General features: G+C 46.6%; 1 protein-coding gene across 3 annotated transcripts in view; it reads right to left on the bottom strand.

The window, feature by feature from the left end:
• LOC126541283 (uncharacterized) overlaps positions 1-18,575 on the bottom strand; it is a 56,221-nt gene that overhangs the window by 30,723 nt on the left and 6,923 nt on the right. For 2 of the 3 annotated variants that reach the window (XR_008614690.2, XM_050187991.3), the window contains exons 3-4: positions 12,398-12,591; positions 7,553-7,608 (exon numbers count right to left, since the gene is read on the bottom strand). Coding sequence is in view for 2 of the 3 variants with exons in the window: in XM_050187991.3 (XP_050043948.1) it covers positions 7,553-7,608; positions 12,398-12,591 (250 nt within the window). In the remaining variant the exon portion in view is untranslated. Of the gene's footprint in view, positions 1-7,552; positions 7,609-12,397; positions 12,592-16,689; positions 16,877-18,575 lie in introns of those variants that run through there. The other variant, XM_055076532.1, reaches the window with a different exon arrangement.

The raw sequence follows: 18,575 nt of genomic DNA, 5'->3' as shown, positions 1-18,575 counted from the left end.
GCTGCTCCACTGCAATGCATTTGTTCACGACCTAGAAACTGCAGTCACAGTTGAACCAACTTACAAAAATATTCAAGTGCCACAAAAATGATATTATTGTAACTGATAATTGCCATAACCAGTTTGCATGACAAAATCAAAATAGGGGGACGGCAGAGCTGGTGCGAGAAAACTAATGGTTGGGAGGCCAGTGCCCCTCCCCACCGCCTTCCTCCATTGGGCTGCTGATTGTCTTCACTCGTTTCACTCTTTCCCGGAGGCTCCGATCTCATGTAAAAAGCTGCAGTCGTCGGCGTTAAAGGACGGCACTGCTATAGTAACGGCAAAGAGGGGTCACGGGTGGAAAGCGATATGCGAGCACCACCGAAGCATCGCCTTTGGTGGCCCCAAAAGGGGCTTTTTAAAAAATGCGAGAAGGTTGCCGCAGCAGCCTGTCAGCTTTAGAAATCCTGAAGAAACTCCGAGGCAAGATCGCCACAAACATTTCGCCACGTACTCCTCACTGGCTTGCACGAGAAAACCCTATGTCCGTCAGCATTGCACGCTTTACGCGAACCTCGCAGAAGTCTTTCTCCAAGGCATCCAGGTGCTCCGTGTAATGCAGCAAAAGGTTCCTCCCGAAAACAAAGCCCTGGAGGGACTGAATCATCTGCCAGGCCTCCTGTGAGGGCAACAATGAGGCAGCCTGCCTTACCGCGTCATTGCTGCCATTGTTGCGGTGACTATCCTATGCAAGCACGTCTGCGACGATTGCCTCATCGGTTAGACGCACTTAGCTTCCAAATCTGCAGCTGTGCGCTTTCTTTTCACCGGCAGCGTTGTGCATTGCTGATGATCAGCGGGCGGATCAGCCATCTTCTGTTTCGGTGGAGAGTGTGGGGTTGCGCGACCCTCGCGCCTCCCCTGATGTTTTTCCCGCATAGCGCGTCTCCTGTAGTGCGGCTTCGCCGCACACGCGGCGCCCGCGGCGTGGTACAAGCGCGGTGCGAGAGATGGCGCGACTGTCGCGGCGGGGTTACTCGGGCGCCGAAAGGGAAGGCGCTTGGGCTCTTGGGGGGAGACAGCGAGCAGCACGGACGTGCCGTGCCGCGGGTGGAGCGACCCTCTTTCCCGGCGGGTCGGCGCGCGGCGGAGGACGTCTCCCGCGAGCGCGCGGCGACCGATGCATCTGCGAGACCGCCTCGCGTGGCCGCCTTGGAACGCGCCACGATTCGCGTGACTATACACGCGAACGACCAGGCGTTGGGATCCAGCATGGAGCGAACATATTCGCTCGCGAGGACGCGGTGAGTCGAACTTCTAGATTTGTCGCGCGCCTATCGGCATGTTTTGGGGATAGCAACTCGGCTAGCAGGCATTGATCTATGAAAGGTGCAATAAATGCCCTTGTGACTGTTTGCACTACTGTGTTGTCGTTCCTTTGTCCCAAGAGTACGGAGGAGGAGAACCCCGTATCTCCCACATCTGGCGCCCAACGTGGGGCTCTTGGGGCATCGGACGATAGAGTTAAACAGTTTTGCTTCGTTCGAGAGCTTTGTTTGAACCGAAGCGTAGGCCTAGCGTGGATTTTGATCGCTAGCGTCGGCGGCGTGCTTTCTTGAGAGAGGCGACGGTGGCTGTAGTGTGTTTGGACTTGTCAACATGCTAAGCCTTTTCGCAAGTGTTTTTTTTTAATGACATTCGTCGGTACGAGAGCCACGTGGTCTGTATCCTGGGAGAGCGAGGCTGAGCGCCCGCGGAGCAGTGGCAAGCCTGAAGCGAGTGAGTACGGAAGCCTCGTGGGTGGTCCGAATTTCTTATGTAAATAGCTTCTTCTATCTCTTTGACTCGGATGAAGTCGCGGCTCTGGGAGCCGGGTGGCCGCGGGCCACGGGTGCCACGACGGGCTGACTGGTATTGCGGCCTGGCACCGGGCGCTCCGACACCGTCTGGGACGGTGGGCGCCGTCAACTCGGATGCTGTGTGCACCGAGCGGAGTAGGACCACCTCACAGAGCTAACGTCTCCTCGCGGCTGCCTGTTTTGCGCCCATTTTGGGTGTTGTTTTTGGATGCCGGTTGTTGTCAGAGTAGCGACGATTTAGGCCTAAGGCTTTACGAAGCTGCCTGTCGCACGTGGAGGGACACAACCTGGTTGACCGTGGCGTTGAGGCGTTGCAATTTGCTTCCCTCATTCTATTTAGCCTCGCACGAATTGAAATTACTCGTTCGGCTCAAGGAAGCGAGCTTCGTTCACGTGAACTTAGCATCTGAGTAGCTGCCCGATCTTTTGCTAGCCGAGTTGAACATCGTACCACGTGGGCGATGCGCATGCAGAATTCCTCTCCCTTGCACTACTTTAGTGTTTGCCGAGTGTTTTGAGTGTACGCAGCGTGATTGGAGTCACCCCTGGCTGGCTGTCACCTGCACATCGTCTGCGCGGCTGCCCCGGACTACGATCGAGTCACCCCGGGCGATGGTGATGCTGTGGCCAGTTCGGCGCAGCGACTTCGGCGGCCTCCTGCATCCAGCTCACAACCCTCGGCGGCGGACAAAGGAGCCAGCGGTCACCAACAGCTACGGCGGCTCTTGCCAGCAGGGCGCGTCGGCGCGAGCGACGCTTGCTCGTACCGACTACTGCGTCGTCGTCTCCGGAGTCCTGGCCTGGAATGATGCCGTCGAGTCTGCAAAGCTGCTGCTGTGACCGGCGGACGCCAGCGGTGTACCCCAAGGACAGTCGGCTCGCATGTTATGGACAGCGTGCGGACATTTCCTCAGCGCGGCCACTGTTGCATGTACTATCTTGTTCGCGAAGCACGGGTTAATGTTAGACCGTGTGACATGTTTCGCCGGAATAAGAAGTGATTTAAGGTTGGGGGGATGTGGGGTTGCGCGACCCTCGCGCCTCCCCTGATGTTTTTCCCGCATAGCGCGTCTCCTGTAGTGCGGCTTCGCCGCACACGCGGCGCCCGCGGCGTGGTACAAGCGCGGTGCGAGAGATGGCGCGACTGTCGCGGCGGGGTTACTCGGGCGCCGAAAGGGAAGGCGCTTGGGCTCTTTGGGTTCGGGAAGCGAGCGCGACGGACGTGCCGTGCCGCGGGTGGAGCGACCCGCTCTTTCCCGGCGGGTCGGCGCGCGGCGGAGGACGTCTCCCGCGAGCGCGCGGCGACCGATGCATCTGCGAGACCGCCTCGCGTGGCCGCCTTGGAACGCGCCACGATTCGCGTGACTATACACGCGAACGACCAGGCGTTGGGATCCAGCATGGAGCGAACATATTCGCTCGCGAGGACGCGGTGAGTCTGACTTCTAGATTTGTCGCGCGCCTATCGGCATGTTTTGGGGATATGAACTCGGCTAGCAGGCATGGATCTATGAAAGGTGCAATAAATGCCCTTGTGACTGTTTGCACTACTGTGTTGTCGTTCCTTTGTCCCAAGAGTACGGAGGAGAACCCCCGTATCTCCCACAAGAGTCAAACGAGGCTGAGAAACCACGTTGCCAGGAACGCCGCGACCAACAAAGACGAATGCGAGCGATTAAGCTGTTTGCAGAACTGCGCTGAATGAGGAGCCAGCGAGCAAAATTCGAGCAGTGCAGTTGGCACGGCGTAGCGCTATTGGTGCAGCTCATTAGTGTTTGGAGGGGTGAAAGGGCGAAAGGAGAGAGTTGCCCGGAGAAGGCTGGAAAATGAGCGCGCAGCAGCTGTTGGAGCAGCGGGCCATCATGCAGTGGCTCGATTCTAGTTTTCTTTCCTTTTTCTTTTCAAGGATTTTGCATTTCACTACCTTTCAGCTCAGACACCTAGCAGCCAGACCTCATCGTTATAACCAATCATGTGACGTCAGGGCACTGTAGCAAGCAGGTTATTTCACCATGGAAAACGTACAAAAGTTGATGGAGCAGCAGCTTCTCATTGTTATAATCAATATATTGTTAAAACTGATATCGTTATAAGTGGGCTCGACTGTACAACTTAACGAATGTTTACCTGAGCAATGCTCAAGAAGGCTCCTTGCGTCTAACATGACCTTAGTTGTTCCAACCAAGAAATGCATGGCTGTAATGCTCCACCACTATGCTAAATTTAAAAATTAAATTAAATGAGGTTTTACATACCACAACCATGATCTGGTTGTGAGGTACGCTGTAGTGGGGACTCTGGAAATTTGGACCACCTGGGGTTCTTTAACTTGTCATGTGACACGGGTGTTTTCACATTTTGCCCCCATCAAAATGCAGCTGCCATGGCCGGGATTCGATCCCGCGACCTCGTGCTTAACAGCCCAACACCATAGCCACTAAGCAACCATGACAGGTCACAACAATGTTACACCATATGGTGCAATCTAAAAAAAAAAAAAGTAATTTTATTTTTCTACTTAATCACTTTGTTAACTGAAATTAGGCCGGCAAAGAAGCTTGAAATGAGCCAGTGAGCTGTGCTTTCAGATGGAGAGTGCAGAAGAGTACATTAGCTAACTCTACAGCTTCCAAGGCTTACGCCAGTAAGTTGCAAGTTGCCTCTATACTCATCTCTGAGCTCAAGTGTACTTGATGCATAGACAAACTATATGCCTCCATTGAAACCGAAATCAACACAAAAATTTGTGGTCGTCGCAATACGTAGTACCACCTACTTGTTCCATTGTCTAGGGGTACGTGTTTGGAGTTGCTTCTGACTCATTCTTATGATGGGCCAGAGAACTACGAATTTCACAATGCCACCAATAACCCAAACTGCCACATAGGATGAATTTGCTCGCTTGCAGCAGCAGAAAGTGACAAGAATTACTGAGCAGTGCACAGTGGCATTGGGACACACTGCAGTGGAACTTGCTTAGAGTTGTTAGAGGGCTGCTGAGCCTGTGCCTTATTATTAAAACCATTTAAGACATGAATAATAAAGACAAATTGAACAAGACAGGCAGGAGCAAACATAGCACTATACCAGCTTCAACATTTAACACACCTAAACTGCAATGTGTAGACAGTATCGACAATGAAAACACAATCACAACAAAACAGAACATTTGATATCAGCATCTTATACAAGGCAGCCTTAAGCGGCAGTTTAATTGACCAATTGCCATTGCAGCAGGTGAGCTCGGTTCCTCATGTCCATGAACTGCTAGTTGTCTTTTCTGGCAAAGGAAATGCCTTAATCAGGCAATGGACCATCTCCTGGACTTCTTGATTTGTGATCCATGAACTGAAATGAATCGTCTTAATGGCATTGAAGTGAACTGGTTTCAGTGTCGTCGTCCTGTTTCTGTTTTTAGGCCAATGTAGTGCTGTGGAGATGCTACAGAATTAAGTGCAACCTGAATATCCATTCCCTTTCATTCTGTCTGCATCAGAAACACTATAACCACAACAATAATAAAGGTGGACAGATGAGAATGTCACTGTGCATTTGAAGTATACGATCTTATAGTACGTGCCAAATGAACAAGAAAAGTGCTTCCGAAACACAGGAGCAATGCAGAACATACATTAAACGAGAACAATTCCCGAGCCCCCATGGCTAACCGACCCAATCACTGCGGACTACATTCTATATTCATATAAATTGGCAGAGATTGCTATGGGTGCACCTCTGCTGGCGAGCAGCAAAGAAATATTACCAGTGGAGACAATAAAGGCAAAACATTTTTTATCTTTTTATATGTTGTGGTGGAGATGTGGTATAATACTAACTCTTTCGCCATCTGCTTTTGTACTCAATATAGGTACCTGACAATAGTCTCACATTCACCCACCAACTGAAAAGACATATGATACAGTACAAAGATTGTAAACTGGCATGCTCTTAGTGTGGGAAGTCCCTAAAAGTTACCAGGCTGAGCTGTTGCTCATTTTAAAATGTAACAGACCTTTAGTGACAATTACCAATTATCTAGCCTTGGCCGTACATTTTGCAAAATCTACAACTCTACTTGAGAATTGTCCTAGCACCCATACTTCATTTCCTTGTTTTCCAACCCAAACAACCTCTGCACGTAGTAAATGTTCCTCATTAGCTACTCCAGACTGTATCTTCATATTTTTCTTCAGTTCCAACTTGAGGGCAGATGCCGTACATAAAATAAACCAAGATATTTACCAGCACCCTGTGGCAGCACCAGGTTTATTCACTATTCAATGTTCTCTTAGTGAAATTCTGCATCAATGCTCCAGGAAACCAGTTTATAACACGTTCACTAACACGATGACATTAAATATTAAGCCTTGGTGAAAGCAACCAAAGCTATTAATAGGACCCTGCAAAGTCAGAAACAAACCTAGTGCTGTTTTTATACCATAACTAAGAAGCCATTTTATAAAATAAAATAAATTGTGGGGTTTAACACACTGAAAGTGGCGCAGTGGGTTATAAGCTACACTGCAGTGGAGAGCTCTGGATTAAATTTTGAACGTCAGGTGTTGAACGCACCTAAATACAAGTACATGAGGGTCTTTGCATTCCACCCCTGCGAAAATGAGCTCAATGGAAGATGTTGCCCGAGAATGATGCTCGTTCATGTCTTGATAGGTAAGTTTGGACAACACCAAGACAGAGGTGGATGAGTGGCTATTGTTATGATTGGCTGGCGGGAGCAGCAGGGGAGGCACCTGTGGGCCTCCCCTGCTTTCCTGAGACAAATCAGCTTTGTGAAGCTTACAATACGTCCCACCAGCATTGCCCAGACGACGAAGCCTGTCACAGACTGTGATGGGTCAACAAAGAAGCTACGTTCAAGGTGACAACGACCACCGGGTTTTGTAAATGTGATAACCACCACCAGCAAGGCAAGGCTCCCCAGGTTGCTGCAAACTGACCATCATAAGCCGCGCCCACCAAATGATGCAAGGGGCCAACGTCTTCCATGGAAATGGCATCTATATCAGGTGTCCAGATTGCCACGTGGTTGTGCCATATGCGGGGGGCGATTGCGTAATAATGGAGGTGGAGTCCGATGTCATACGAGGGATTTTGCGAGCAGTTCAATGATTATGATTGGCCATCTGATGACACAGTCATCAGATTCCCTGGTCTAATCACCTAGGGAAGACAATTGTTTGAAAAACGGACACCTTCGATGCAAGGTGTATCTGCTAATGCGTCCCAACATGCTCTCCCAGAAAGATGAAGTCTGGTCTGACTTGTAGCTTATGCTACGAGAACGATATACTACACTCTGTGCTCTGGCCAGTACGAGTACCCCTTGTTCTGTAAATAAGCTTGCCTCTCCTATGTAAATAAACTCCCTGTTCCATTCCTCCAACCTCTTGACCTCGTACTCATCACTAAAAAAGTAAACCTTGTCAAGAAAGCTTGGACGACAGCGTGGGCCCGGTCAGCCTCCATGTTATGCCCTAGCAGCATAGGCCCCGTTATGAGATGTCCCAGTGACGTAGGCTAGAGAGCGATAGACAGTTCACGCCAGGCTACGAGGCCATGACTCCCAAAGCCCACACCGTGCAACTGAATAAAAATTCAGTAACTTACTAAAGTAACCTGCATTATAATCTATGCCTGCCCAAACCTTTGGCATGGCCACTACTGAGGCCACTGAACAACTGCTAGCTTACCTGTTGCATTCTTGGTGGCGTTGGACTTCACCTCGGCAGCCTTGCCGTTTTCCGATCTGCAGTACAGCACAAAAGTCAGGTTTCACTAAACAAGCACAATGAGGCACAACCTAAAAACATGTCATCAGCTAATTTGCATAGCTGACTTGCATCAATTTATATTTGCAGCGATTAATGACTATAGCTTGAATTGCACATATGAATTACCTCACAGCGAATAAAAGTTTGGCAGCATGTTACATTCCGGTAACACATGAAGGTGAAAGCCTGCTGCACGCTTGGCAATGCATTAAGTTATACAATCGGAGGGGTCAGATTTCTCGCAAGACATGACGAGCCACAGTGTGAAGTAAACGTGTGGCAAAGCCACTGTCCGTGATCTTCAGCCTCCTCTCTACGTTGCCATCTCACATTGTCGCGTTGCTGCTTTCACCGTTCGGCTTCTTCGGCTTGTCTGACACTTAGCTGCAGTTTCACGCGCTTGTACGGCAGTCACTCACACCAACATCATTTCTCTACAAATTTCTGTTGCATCCTCTCAGAAGGGGAAAGCAGCACTTGTGGTCAAACGCCTTGCTCCCGCTACTTCGCATGTCGCGCCTCGTTTCTCGCTTGGCGAGCATATTCGGCTGTAGCATATACTTCCGATCGGGGGCATGCAATGCTTTATTGATGGTTTGGATGCTTGTTTTGAGCTTTTTTTATTGCAATGTATGCTGTTCTGTGTGCTGTATGGATGATTTCAATAAATGTATGCACTGTTTTCTTCCCTTTGCCGAGTGCTTATAGCCTCTGGGGGTAAGAGCCACTGCATTGTTTGCTTGCTTACGGGAGTATGAGCCATTAAATATTGTGGGCTTTTACATGCCAAAACCATGATCTGATTACGAGACATGTAATGGGGCACTCCGGAATAATTTGAACTGCCTGGGGTTCTTTAACGTGCACCTAAATCTAAGTACACAAGTGTTTTTGCATTTTGCCCCCCTTGAAATGTGGCCGCCATCGGTATGAGCCATTGCGGATGGTATTTTTTGTACCACTCGACTAGATGCAGTGTTCTTTAAGTATGAGCCATTGCAACGAGCCACTTAAGGTTTTCACCTTAAAAATGACCTTTGATCCACAAATGGCAACATTTGTAGACACTTGATTTCAAGCACCTCCTACTATATAAAAATGTGCAACCATAAAGCTATTTGGAAAGTTCCAGGAAACACCCCCTAGGTTTGTCAAAATGAATCAGTAGTGGGAACTTCATGAAGCATACGAATTGTTTTCGAAACACCACAGGAAAATGGACACTGCAGCATTATAAAGTAAACATTAAGTCCTTTTTTTTTTTAATGGTTTCTTTCATAACAGAACATGCTGTGCAATATATTCATGTTTAAACAGTAAAATATGGCACTGCAAATACAAAATAATGGCTCATATCCATGTCATGAATGTAGCAACATTACGCATAATGCCTAAAGTTGGTGTCCACAATGCAGACAAAGGGGCCTCAAATGCACAGTGCTGCTGAATTTGCTCCCAAATGTACAGTGCTTTCCCATGCTTGTAGGTTCAAAATGACTCATTTTGCCTGCTTTACATAATGTAGAGTGTAATGTACGTGTGTTACTAAATGAAGCAAAAATGTGTCAAGAGATAACATAACCAGTAAAGGACACTTGTGAAGGTTTCGTTACTTGCATGCAATATGTTTTCTTTTTTTGGCTTGAGGCACCATGCCCATAAATGGGGACACCACAGAAAACTTAAAAATCGTGTTTTTTTCTCCCTTTTGAAGACCATTAACTTGAAGTGCAGAGTGCAAATTGGCGCTCGTATATTTCTTTTAACTTGGCACTCGTGCCTGGAGAGGTTATACAGAGCAAATGGAAATCATGCACATTCATATCCTCGACATCAGGGCAATGCATGTTGAACCAGGTGGGCAGCAGCGTTTTGTAATGGCACTAATAAATGTGTACAGCAGTTCAATCCATTCCTTTCTTCACATGCACATGTATGCACTTAACTAGCACCATTACGGCTGTAGACTGTTAGGCCTAACCAAACCTAAGGTGGGCATCAATCCATTCTGCTTATTAGCTTGCAGCTGTATGGCTATCAGCAGCAAATGAAAACAAAAGGCAGAAAAATGAGTCCCCAATACCAATATATTACGTTTGTGGCACAAAACTTGCACTCGGATATAGCATGCCCCTTCCACAACCCTAATGTACTTACAAGGTATGTTTGTAAATATTGGCACTCATTCAATTTGTACACAAAAATCATACATGTGGATACTAGAGGTCTGTGCAATTCGACTGTAGGCATTGCTGGACTAATGCTCCTTTTATTGGTGCAAGCATGGTGTCCTCTGCCTGCTGCAAGTAAAGTACAGGCCCAGTTCGTGAACTTCCTGCACCACTCGGCATTTCGGTGCCAATGCAATGCAGCAGTGAAGCAGCACGTAATTTCTCCAGTGCCACAATAGCAGACACTGAAAGAAATACGACTGTTACTGAATGGCATGCTGGAAGAGATCGTGCCACTCATATGCAACAACAGCACCTATGCCCACGGGAGGAACTGGTATTTGTATGTGGTCCCCAATGTGTCCGAGATAGACCGAAAAGGCACTTGAACTTCAAAGGGGCCCTGAACCACCGTTTATCTACGTGGAGAAATGCATTTGAAGAAAAAATAGGCTATTTCAGAAATACTTTGCTGCAAAAAGTACTTCAGTGCGTTCAGCAGAAGCGGACTTATTGGCAATCAAACATAGACCCCGCTGTGCTCCCGTTACTTCAATTTCTTGTACTGCGAAGGCTACGGTGGAATGGGGTGTGCCCACAATACTCTGCCTTCTGATTTCAGTGACTGTGGCACGCAGTTCAAATTTTAGTTTGGATGTTAACATAGACGCTACGACTTCCAATTTGGCATCTACGATGCGCTAAACGTAAGTGAAATGTGGTTATCCTCACTGAGCTGCAGTGCGCTTAGCAGGTGGAATCATGGCGGAACCTCGCGACGGCTGCACTATCTATGCTATGCAATAGACCGTAGCTACCCATAGCAGCCGCATATGGGAATCCGCTTTATTACGAAATAAAGCATCCAGAGGAGAATGAGGAGCAGGCTTTTGTTGAAAAGAGAGCGTCTGAGAGAAAGGTGACTTCGTGTTCCGCTTGCGAGCTCCATGCACTGCGTACAACAGCAAAACTTGGCTGACATGTTCGCAGCAGCGTACGATACCCGTGGACTATGTTATTTCACAAAGTCCAAGGGGTGGTTCAGGACCTTAAGTGAAAGTAATAGCCACTTATGGTCTTCAAAGTAGTGAGGTATCCGATGTCTTTTCTCTCAGCAGCATACATGCCAGCACTGCAACTACACCATCATACTCATTTTTGCTGCTTGAGTCCAGAAGCACTAGGGTGGCTTAAAAGGGTGCTATACTAGCAAAGAGCCACTGCCCATTTTCCACTGTGCAGCTGCAAAGGTGTAAAAAATAGACATTCACAACACATGCTTGGTAATGCCAGCAATGAAAACAGCAAGGTGTGTACATAAGCAGAAGACCCGCCCTACACTGGCACTAAGGCATAAGTTTCCAGAAGGCGCTAGCACCACGCTGCAGTTACATTTATGAGCTGGTGCTGCATGAGCTTGGAACTGCACAGTGAAATAGTAAAAAGCGCAGTCGAATTGAACAGACTACAGCATTTGCACTGTTTTGTGCTGCCATAATTCCCTGTCAGTGCAACACATTTTCCACATGTGTTTACATACATGCTTCCTTATACTACAATGCACTGTAACATTACGGAATTGCCTACACCATTTTGCCATGCTTCTCAAACTTCTTTTGCAATGATCCTTCAGAGGTCCATAAATTGCATGGAACTATGTCAGAACAGGCTGACTGTGGCAGTGAAAGTTCGTAGCTAAAAAAAAATGTGTTGCTGGAAGAGCCATTACAGATTTTACGCTGTTATGATATATCACAGAATGATGCTTTTGATCGAACAGTTTGCACACATTACTGATGCACCGGCTTTGGCAATTTCACAATGAACTGGCACATCACTCGGTACCTACGGTTACTCCTGTCTTCAGGATACCTCCATGCACAAAAGCTCTTGTGGCCTGAAATCACTAGTGCTTTAACCATTCTTCTATGCTCATGCTCAGACATTTACGGAAGTCAATGTCTGGATTTACGATCCTAACAAAAGCAGTTGTGCCCAACATTGATGAAGATGCTGTGGGCTCTTCTTGAAGCACATTACATATGGTAGGCTATAAATGTTGGCACTGACGGGTTTCAAGGCTATACACTATTTCTCCTCTGCAGTCGACTGATCCTCACCATTTTGAATAATCTTGCCTCCAAAAGCTAGCCCGACGAGTGACACTACACTCAGCGGACTCAGCCCAGTGCTTTGCTGCCAGTAAGTTTTAAATTTTAGTGAAGTGCTTTGCCAGCCATGTCGAGCACTTCTGATACGTCTGAGCAACTTTAGTCATTTATTGCAATGAACGCATTTATATCTTCATTACAATGTGCTAGTGAGGCAGCCGTATGTTGCTGTAGAACATGTTGCCTTTTGGGAGAATCATGCAACAAGTGTGGTGGTGGAAGAAGTTAAAACCCAACTGGGCAACATATGATGTGGCAGCCCAACATTTTTTTATGACTTCAATGACACTCCATCTAATTTTTCTCTTTCCTCTATGAATCTAGCAAACCACTATCAGACAGGTAACTTTTGGAAGAACAGATTCCCGACGTTATGCAGCGGTGGTTTGGAAGCATGGAAGCCTAATTCAAGCGTCACTCACTTGCTGGCTGCCTTTGTGGCAGCACGCTTGCTTCCAGGAACCTGGCACTGGAACTCGAAACCAACAGGTGCAAACGACACCTGTGTCGAGTCATTCCAGGGAGGCCGCTCTGGATGCTTGGAAGCTGTATGCGCAGCCTTACACTTGGCGTGCCGGTCAACACAGGTGCCCACTGATGATGCGTTGCTGCTGAACTGCAGAGATCAAAGATGTGCTTAGAGTTGGTTTCTCAGTGACTGTAAGCTCAGTACCGGCTATATTCAGCGACAACCTAACCCCCGAATGCAGAGATCTAACTTGGATCGGGCTTGGACTTGACTTGATGAAGTCGGCCCGAAGCAAGAGGCGGACTTCAAAACGCCCAAGTCGGCTTTCGCGTTTCATAGACGCTCAAGCTGACTTGCTTCGTCAAGTCAAGACTGTGCTTCAACGCGAAAGCAGGTTGCTCGTCTGTGTTCGAGGTTAACAATACATTTATTAGCGTAAGGCATGTTTTACAGCAAAAAAGTATGTATCTTTCCAAATTTCCACCAGGGCATAAGTGCTGAAGTATAGTTTGCGTAAACTTATTCCATCTGGTTACGTCCGCCGCTGCGATGGGCAGTGTTGCTTGCGGAAAGCGCGCGTTCCCGGCGGATTTAAGTGGTCTTCAAGTTTCGGTGTTTTGGCGCGCTTTTTGAGTTGCAGGTTTCACCATCTTTTCAAGTCGCCGCTACACTTTTAGGCGACAGTGTATTTGTGTGCAAATCAATTTTATCGTCACATTTATTTTGGTTTTAGCTTATCTTTAACTCAGAGGTCTTGTTGCATGTTTGTTGCCGTAGAGAAGCGAACGAAATGGTTGGTTCGTATGGTGGTCTTTAAACGGCTTTTGTTCTCGATTGCCGCAAGGCGTTCATGCGCCGTCTGGGCCGGCAACCGGATATAAGAGGCCGAGACGAGGCATACGGTCGGTTTCTGAGGGAGCTCGCGCGTCCCTTTTCGCCTATAGGCATTCCAGGAGGAAGGCGACGTTGTTAGCTTTACGTGCCATTTATCCTCGTTTGAATTGTTGCATGTTATTTTTAAGATTTATTCAATTATTTTTCTTCTTTTTAACTATGTGAATATACCTGTGATATTGCTAACAGATTTTTTTCCTATCTTATCGTTTATTTCTGATGTAGAAACTGTATAATATATGACATTGACTCACTGTTTGCCACGATCTTACTATCCCCTTTTCATGTTTTGTTAGGAGGTCCCCCCGACAGTTGTTACTTCGGGACCTCCGAATGTGTACTTATACCCATCTTGTATTTGTTTTGTCAAAAATAAATATTGATTGATTGATTGATTGATTGACGGCCCGTGTTCTGCTCGGGCTACGTGACCCTTTGAAGAAAAAGCCAACCTATTCGAACGCACTAGGCCGGAGTCACAAACAAGAAAAAAACTGCAACATGTGCTGCGAACGAAGAGTACCGAGCGCCGTAGAGTCCCCCTGCCCGGACCCATATGGGTGACAACACCTGATAAAAAACAAAATAAATAAATAAAATGACACGTGCAAACGATTTGTCTACTTCGCATGGAGGGTTTGTCGAGAACAACGAGAGGGAGAGTGTGGCACAGTCGTAAACATTGCAAATTGGCAGTGCGTGTCGTCTGCTAGGAAAGTGTCGTCTGTTAGGAAAACAAGTTTTGGGGCTCGCGCGACGGCCGCGCGCCGCATTTGGTACGAAATTGCTGTTCTGTCAACAGGCTTTGACGCTGAAATGTCGCACTCACGTACGGTCTGCTCCAAAGAGAATGCACCGCAACGCAAGACGGCACCCCGTTTTACAGAAGACGAAAAGAGCCTGCTGACGACACTCGTGAACGACTACAAGCATATTGTGGAATGCAAGAAAACTGATGTCGCGTCGTTGACCAAGAAGAATCAGACATGGAAAGAAATAGCAAAACGTTATAATGCCAACCACGGGATTACGCGGCGCGATCACCTGCAACGGAAAAAATGCTGGACGAACCTGAAGCAAAAGCGGAAAGAGGAAGATGTGAACGAAAAGGGAAAGCGCCACAAAACTGGTAAGCGCACATGTACTGCATGACTGACTTATTTGGGCTACTTTTTATTATGTTAATGCGCATGTTTCGTATTCGGTGGATGAGTGCGTGACAGTTCGGCATGCTGAGCGTAAATATGGTCGTGACCGCTAATAACTGGTGATGGCATGTGTAGTCACAGGAGATGAGAAAATACGCTCGCAATCAATCTTTCCGCGACTGTGGGAAGCGCACCAGCATCGGGCGCGGGTGCTTCGCGATGAGCAGAGTCACTATCCAACTGCGCGGCACACTGTTGACTGAGGAATGCGGACCGGACCTCCGGTGACTGTTTGAAACGTGCCAGCGCCGTAAAACATCACAGCCATCAGCAACTGCAGCATGGGAGGCACACAGGCGGTCCTCTGTTGTCCCCGCTTACCCGGATAGGCAACATAACGAGAAGTCGCACGGCGTTCTTCGTGAATCTGTAGCGACCGAGGAATTGTTCGTCGCCGTACAGCTCCATCGGATTCCCTCGGTCACGTAGGGTGGGTCGCGGAATTTTGGGCAAGGGCTGCGCCTCTGAAAATGCTGTATCCATGGCATGGCAAGCAAACTCGAAAGCAGCTAACCTACGCGCGACGTCCGTTCGGGAGGCTGCCATGTTGGAATAACACACGAAGTCAGTTTCAAGCTAGCCCGGGAGCAGACTTGAAACTTGAGGGGACTTCGGCACAGCCAAGTCGTTCGCAAGTCGTCCGCAAGATCAAGCACGATTTACGACGCGCGGCGAAGCTGTCTTGAGACTGCCAGAAGTCAAGTTCGAGCCAAGTTAGATCTCTGCATTCGGGGGTAAGAGTTTGATACAAGCTCTGCCCGTGCCTGCTGCGGTAGCTTAGTGACTATGGCACAGCCATGCTAAGCTCGAGGTCGCACATTTATTCTTGGCCACAGCAACCACATTTAGATGGCGGCCTGCCTCTGCTTTCCAAAGCATAGCTCACAAAGAAAGCTGATATTGAAAGAGGTTTGTCTGTGCCAGAACGTCCCAGAGACAAGTGATAACATAATGGGCTGGCACAACTATGAAAAATCTCTGAATTGGATTTAGCGCAAGGACATGTCCGGCTCGAAGAGAATTTGTGTAAGTACCTTGGCAACAAGGTTATCAGTGTCAATGGCTCGGACAAAGGGTGCTTTGGAAATAGTATTAATCCACCTCTCTCTCTCCTTGAATTGGATACTGCTTTAATCAGTACTGAATTTTACATTGTCATTGACCAGTGTTGTTAACTTAGGAGAAACCAACTAATTTTGAGAGTTTTATTTTTAGCCACCTTAGACAATTTTGCTTTTTTGGAGTCTTAGCAACGTTTAGTAAAAGTGAAGTTTATTCCTTTTCGACGAAAAGAGGGTGCCAAGACAAAAGACAAGAGCCTGAAAAAGTCCTCGTCACCCGTAAAACAGTTGGAAGCGTGCACGAGCACTTCACAACAATTTTACAATGAACTTTACAAGCATGGTAAACGGGATGATGCAGTAAGTCAACATGCACAAAGTTTACACAAGAAAAAGAAAAGATAACTAGAATCCACATGTAGCTTATCACACGAGAGATACAAACTAAAAATACACACTTTTTTTTACAGAAATATAAGAAATGTCAGTTATAAAACGGAACAACATTTAAAAGTCGACACGTGTGCGCAAGAGCCAATCATTTCAAAGGCAGCAAAATAAGTGTAGTGTGTATCGATTAAATAAATACCCAATTCTGTTTGTTCAATTAGGTGCTTTTTAATGACAGATTTAAAGATTTTTGAGAAAGGTAATATTCAGATTCAAAAGGAAATTGACTTATTACTGGGGGAACTTGGTAGCTTAATGTTTGCTTGCAGTAATTAGTGAGCATTATTGGTAGAAGTTTACATTTTGAACAGAAAGCATAATGGCTACTGGAATTATCTGCACAAGAAAGTTACAATTGATGACGAAGGATGCATTTAAGTAGACTGAAATTGTACACTTGTTTTGCTTTAAGGATGCCATGTTTCTGAATTAGCAGTGATGTGGGCAAATCTGAACGCTTGCCAAAAAACCCCTCTATAGTATGCAAAGCGCGTTGAGTTGAAATGAGTTTTAGTTAATTACTGGAATTAGTGACATATAAAGCAAGTAAGGTACCCTGGCAAAATATCTCAAGGAACTTTAAGTCCAATGTGTAGCCATAGTTTTAACCCAAAAGGGGCACAAGCACCTACATTTGTCTCTACATGTAAGCACATACTGAAGAGCTTATTAGTGAGCCATTTGGGTACATCAGAGCTGCTTTGCTAGGCAAAGCACAGTCTTGAGATCCAATCTTGTCTTAAAAAGTGGGGGATGTTTTCCTTTTTTGACATTATGATCACTAACTTGCCAATGCAGGAGGTAATTTAAGGCTATACTTTAAAAGGGTACTGACAATATTTTCGAGTCTTCTCTCTCTCTTTTGCTTTATACGACGGTGTGGTATTTCTAAACCCCTGGAAAAAAGGAAAAAGCAAAATGGCTATGTGAAAGCAGGACATTACGACGTTTTGACACTCGCTCCGGCTCTCAGTCTTCTGCTGTGCTGCTACATCAGCCCTCACGAGTAGCAGCATATGAGGTGACCGAGCAAGCTAGAGTGAATGTATGTCACAATGTTCTGCTCCCACTTGACCACATACTGTGTCAGGATGTCATAACACAGTATGTATCCTCCTGGGAAACAAAACCGAAGCTGACTGTAGAAAAGCTATTACATTAAATTATTTACAGTGCTCTGAGACTAGCCACTATATTTTTTCTAGAGTTTAGCGGTCTGGGACTTTCATATAAAACAAAAGAAGTTAAAAGTTAAAAATATCATGTCAGTAAAACTTTAAAATATACTAAGGAAGACACCTAGGAACAACAGAAAGACCAGATTAATAAAATTCCGGGCAAGTCATTCCAGTCCCTTAGCGGCATTTTGCTAATAATGGACTCTTTTAGGCCAGGGCTTGGTGACTGCTCAAAAGAGATGGTACAAACACTGTAACTAGGTTATAGGGACATGTTTGGCCTGCTTTATTCCCAGGCTTAGACAATGACACAAAGTGCCAATGACCTACAATTCGACTGCTACGACAAGGAAGCACAGCCAGCGAGCCAGTGCTATGACTATGTGATTGAGTTTAGTTCAAGTCTCAAAGCTGCACTCTAGGATACAAGAGATGTGTAGTGGAAGGCTCAGGATTTATATTGAACTGTGAGGGGGCTCTTTAACATTCACTTGAATTTGCCCAACTTATTTCACTGTCTTCCTCAGCGACTTACCCTCACCTTCATATATTGAGTATCAGGGTTTCCAGCCTTTTCTGTGGGCCGATCCTAAAGATAGTGCAATCTAAATATGTGTGCCTATCTTAAGGTAGTGCAGTACACAAATTTAAGCAGTCCAATGCTCCTACTCCCCTCAGGCCAAAGAGGGATGCAAAGAAGCACTGCATGCAGCGAGTCTGCTCCATTCTCACCCCCAATTCGCTCAGCAGGAGTGTCGTCGACTTGAAATAAAGGTTGAATTGCCTTCCATTTTAGTTCGCATTACACACCTTTCCAAATGCAGCTGCCGTGACATGGGATCAAAACTGAGGTCATGCTCAGTACCAGAATGCTATAGCCGCTAAGCCACCACATGTTCATGCAATCATTCCAGGTCAGGGTTCGTACACAACATCCAACTCATAATTAAAGAAGAATTCAAGGATTTCAAGACTGCCAAAGGCAAGAATTTAAGGAAGAGGGAAGCAAACTTGATTTGTACACACACATTGAAACTAGAGATATTTTCTTCTGAGCTGAGATTTCTTGCAGCTAAGCAGCTGCCTAGTTAGACATGCTTCAAGCGCTTCAGGTCACTTTTTTAAGTTGACTTTCTCACTTCAATGATGTTAATTGCCTTCTGGCATGATGGTTAGTAGTGTTCCACTTCAGCCAAAGATACTCGTGATAACACCAAATGCCTGAACTTACTTTTTGCTGGGCATTCCTAGGGCTTGTAAATAGAGCTATGATGGCTGCAAGATGACGGTACTGTCTGGTCACCTTGTCTGGATTTGTCTAGCACCACAATAATTTAAAT

Source organism: Dermacentor andersoni, chromosome 2 (assembly GCF_023375885.2).
Source record: "Dermacentor andersoni chromosome 2, qqDerAnde1_hic_scaffold, whole genome shotgun sequence".
In the NCBI taxonomy this organism is placed as follows: domain Eukaryota; kingdom Metazoa; phylum Arthropoda; class Arachnida; order Ixodida; family Ixodidae; genus Dermacentor; species Dermacentor andersoni.
Note: the sequence above shows the minus strand (reverse complement) of the source record. Positions and strands in the feature narration are given on the sequence as shown.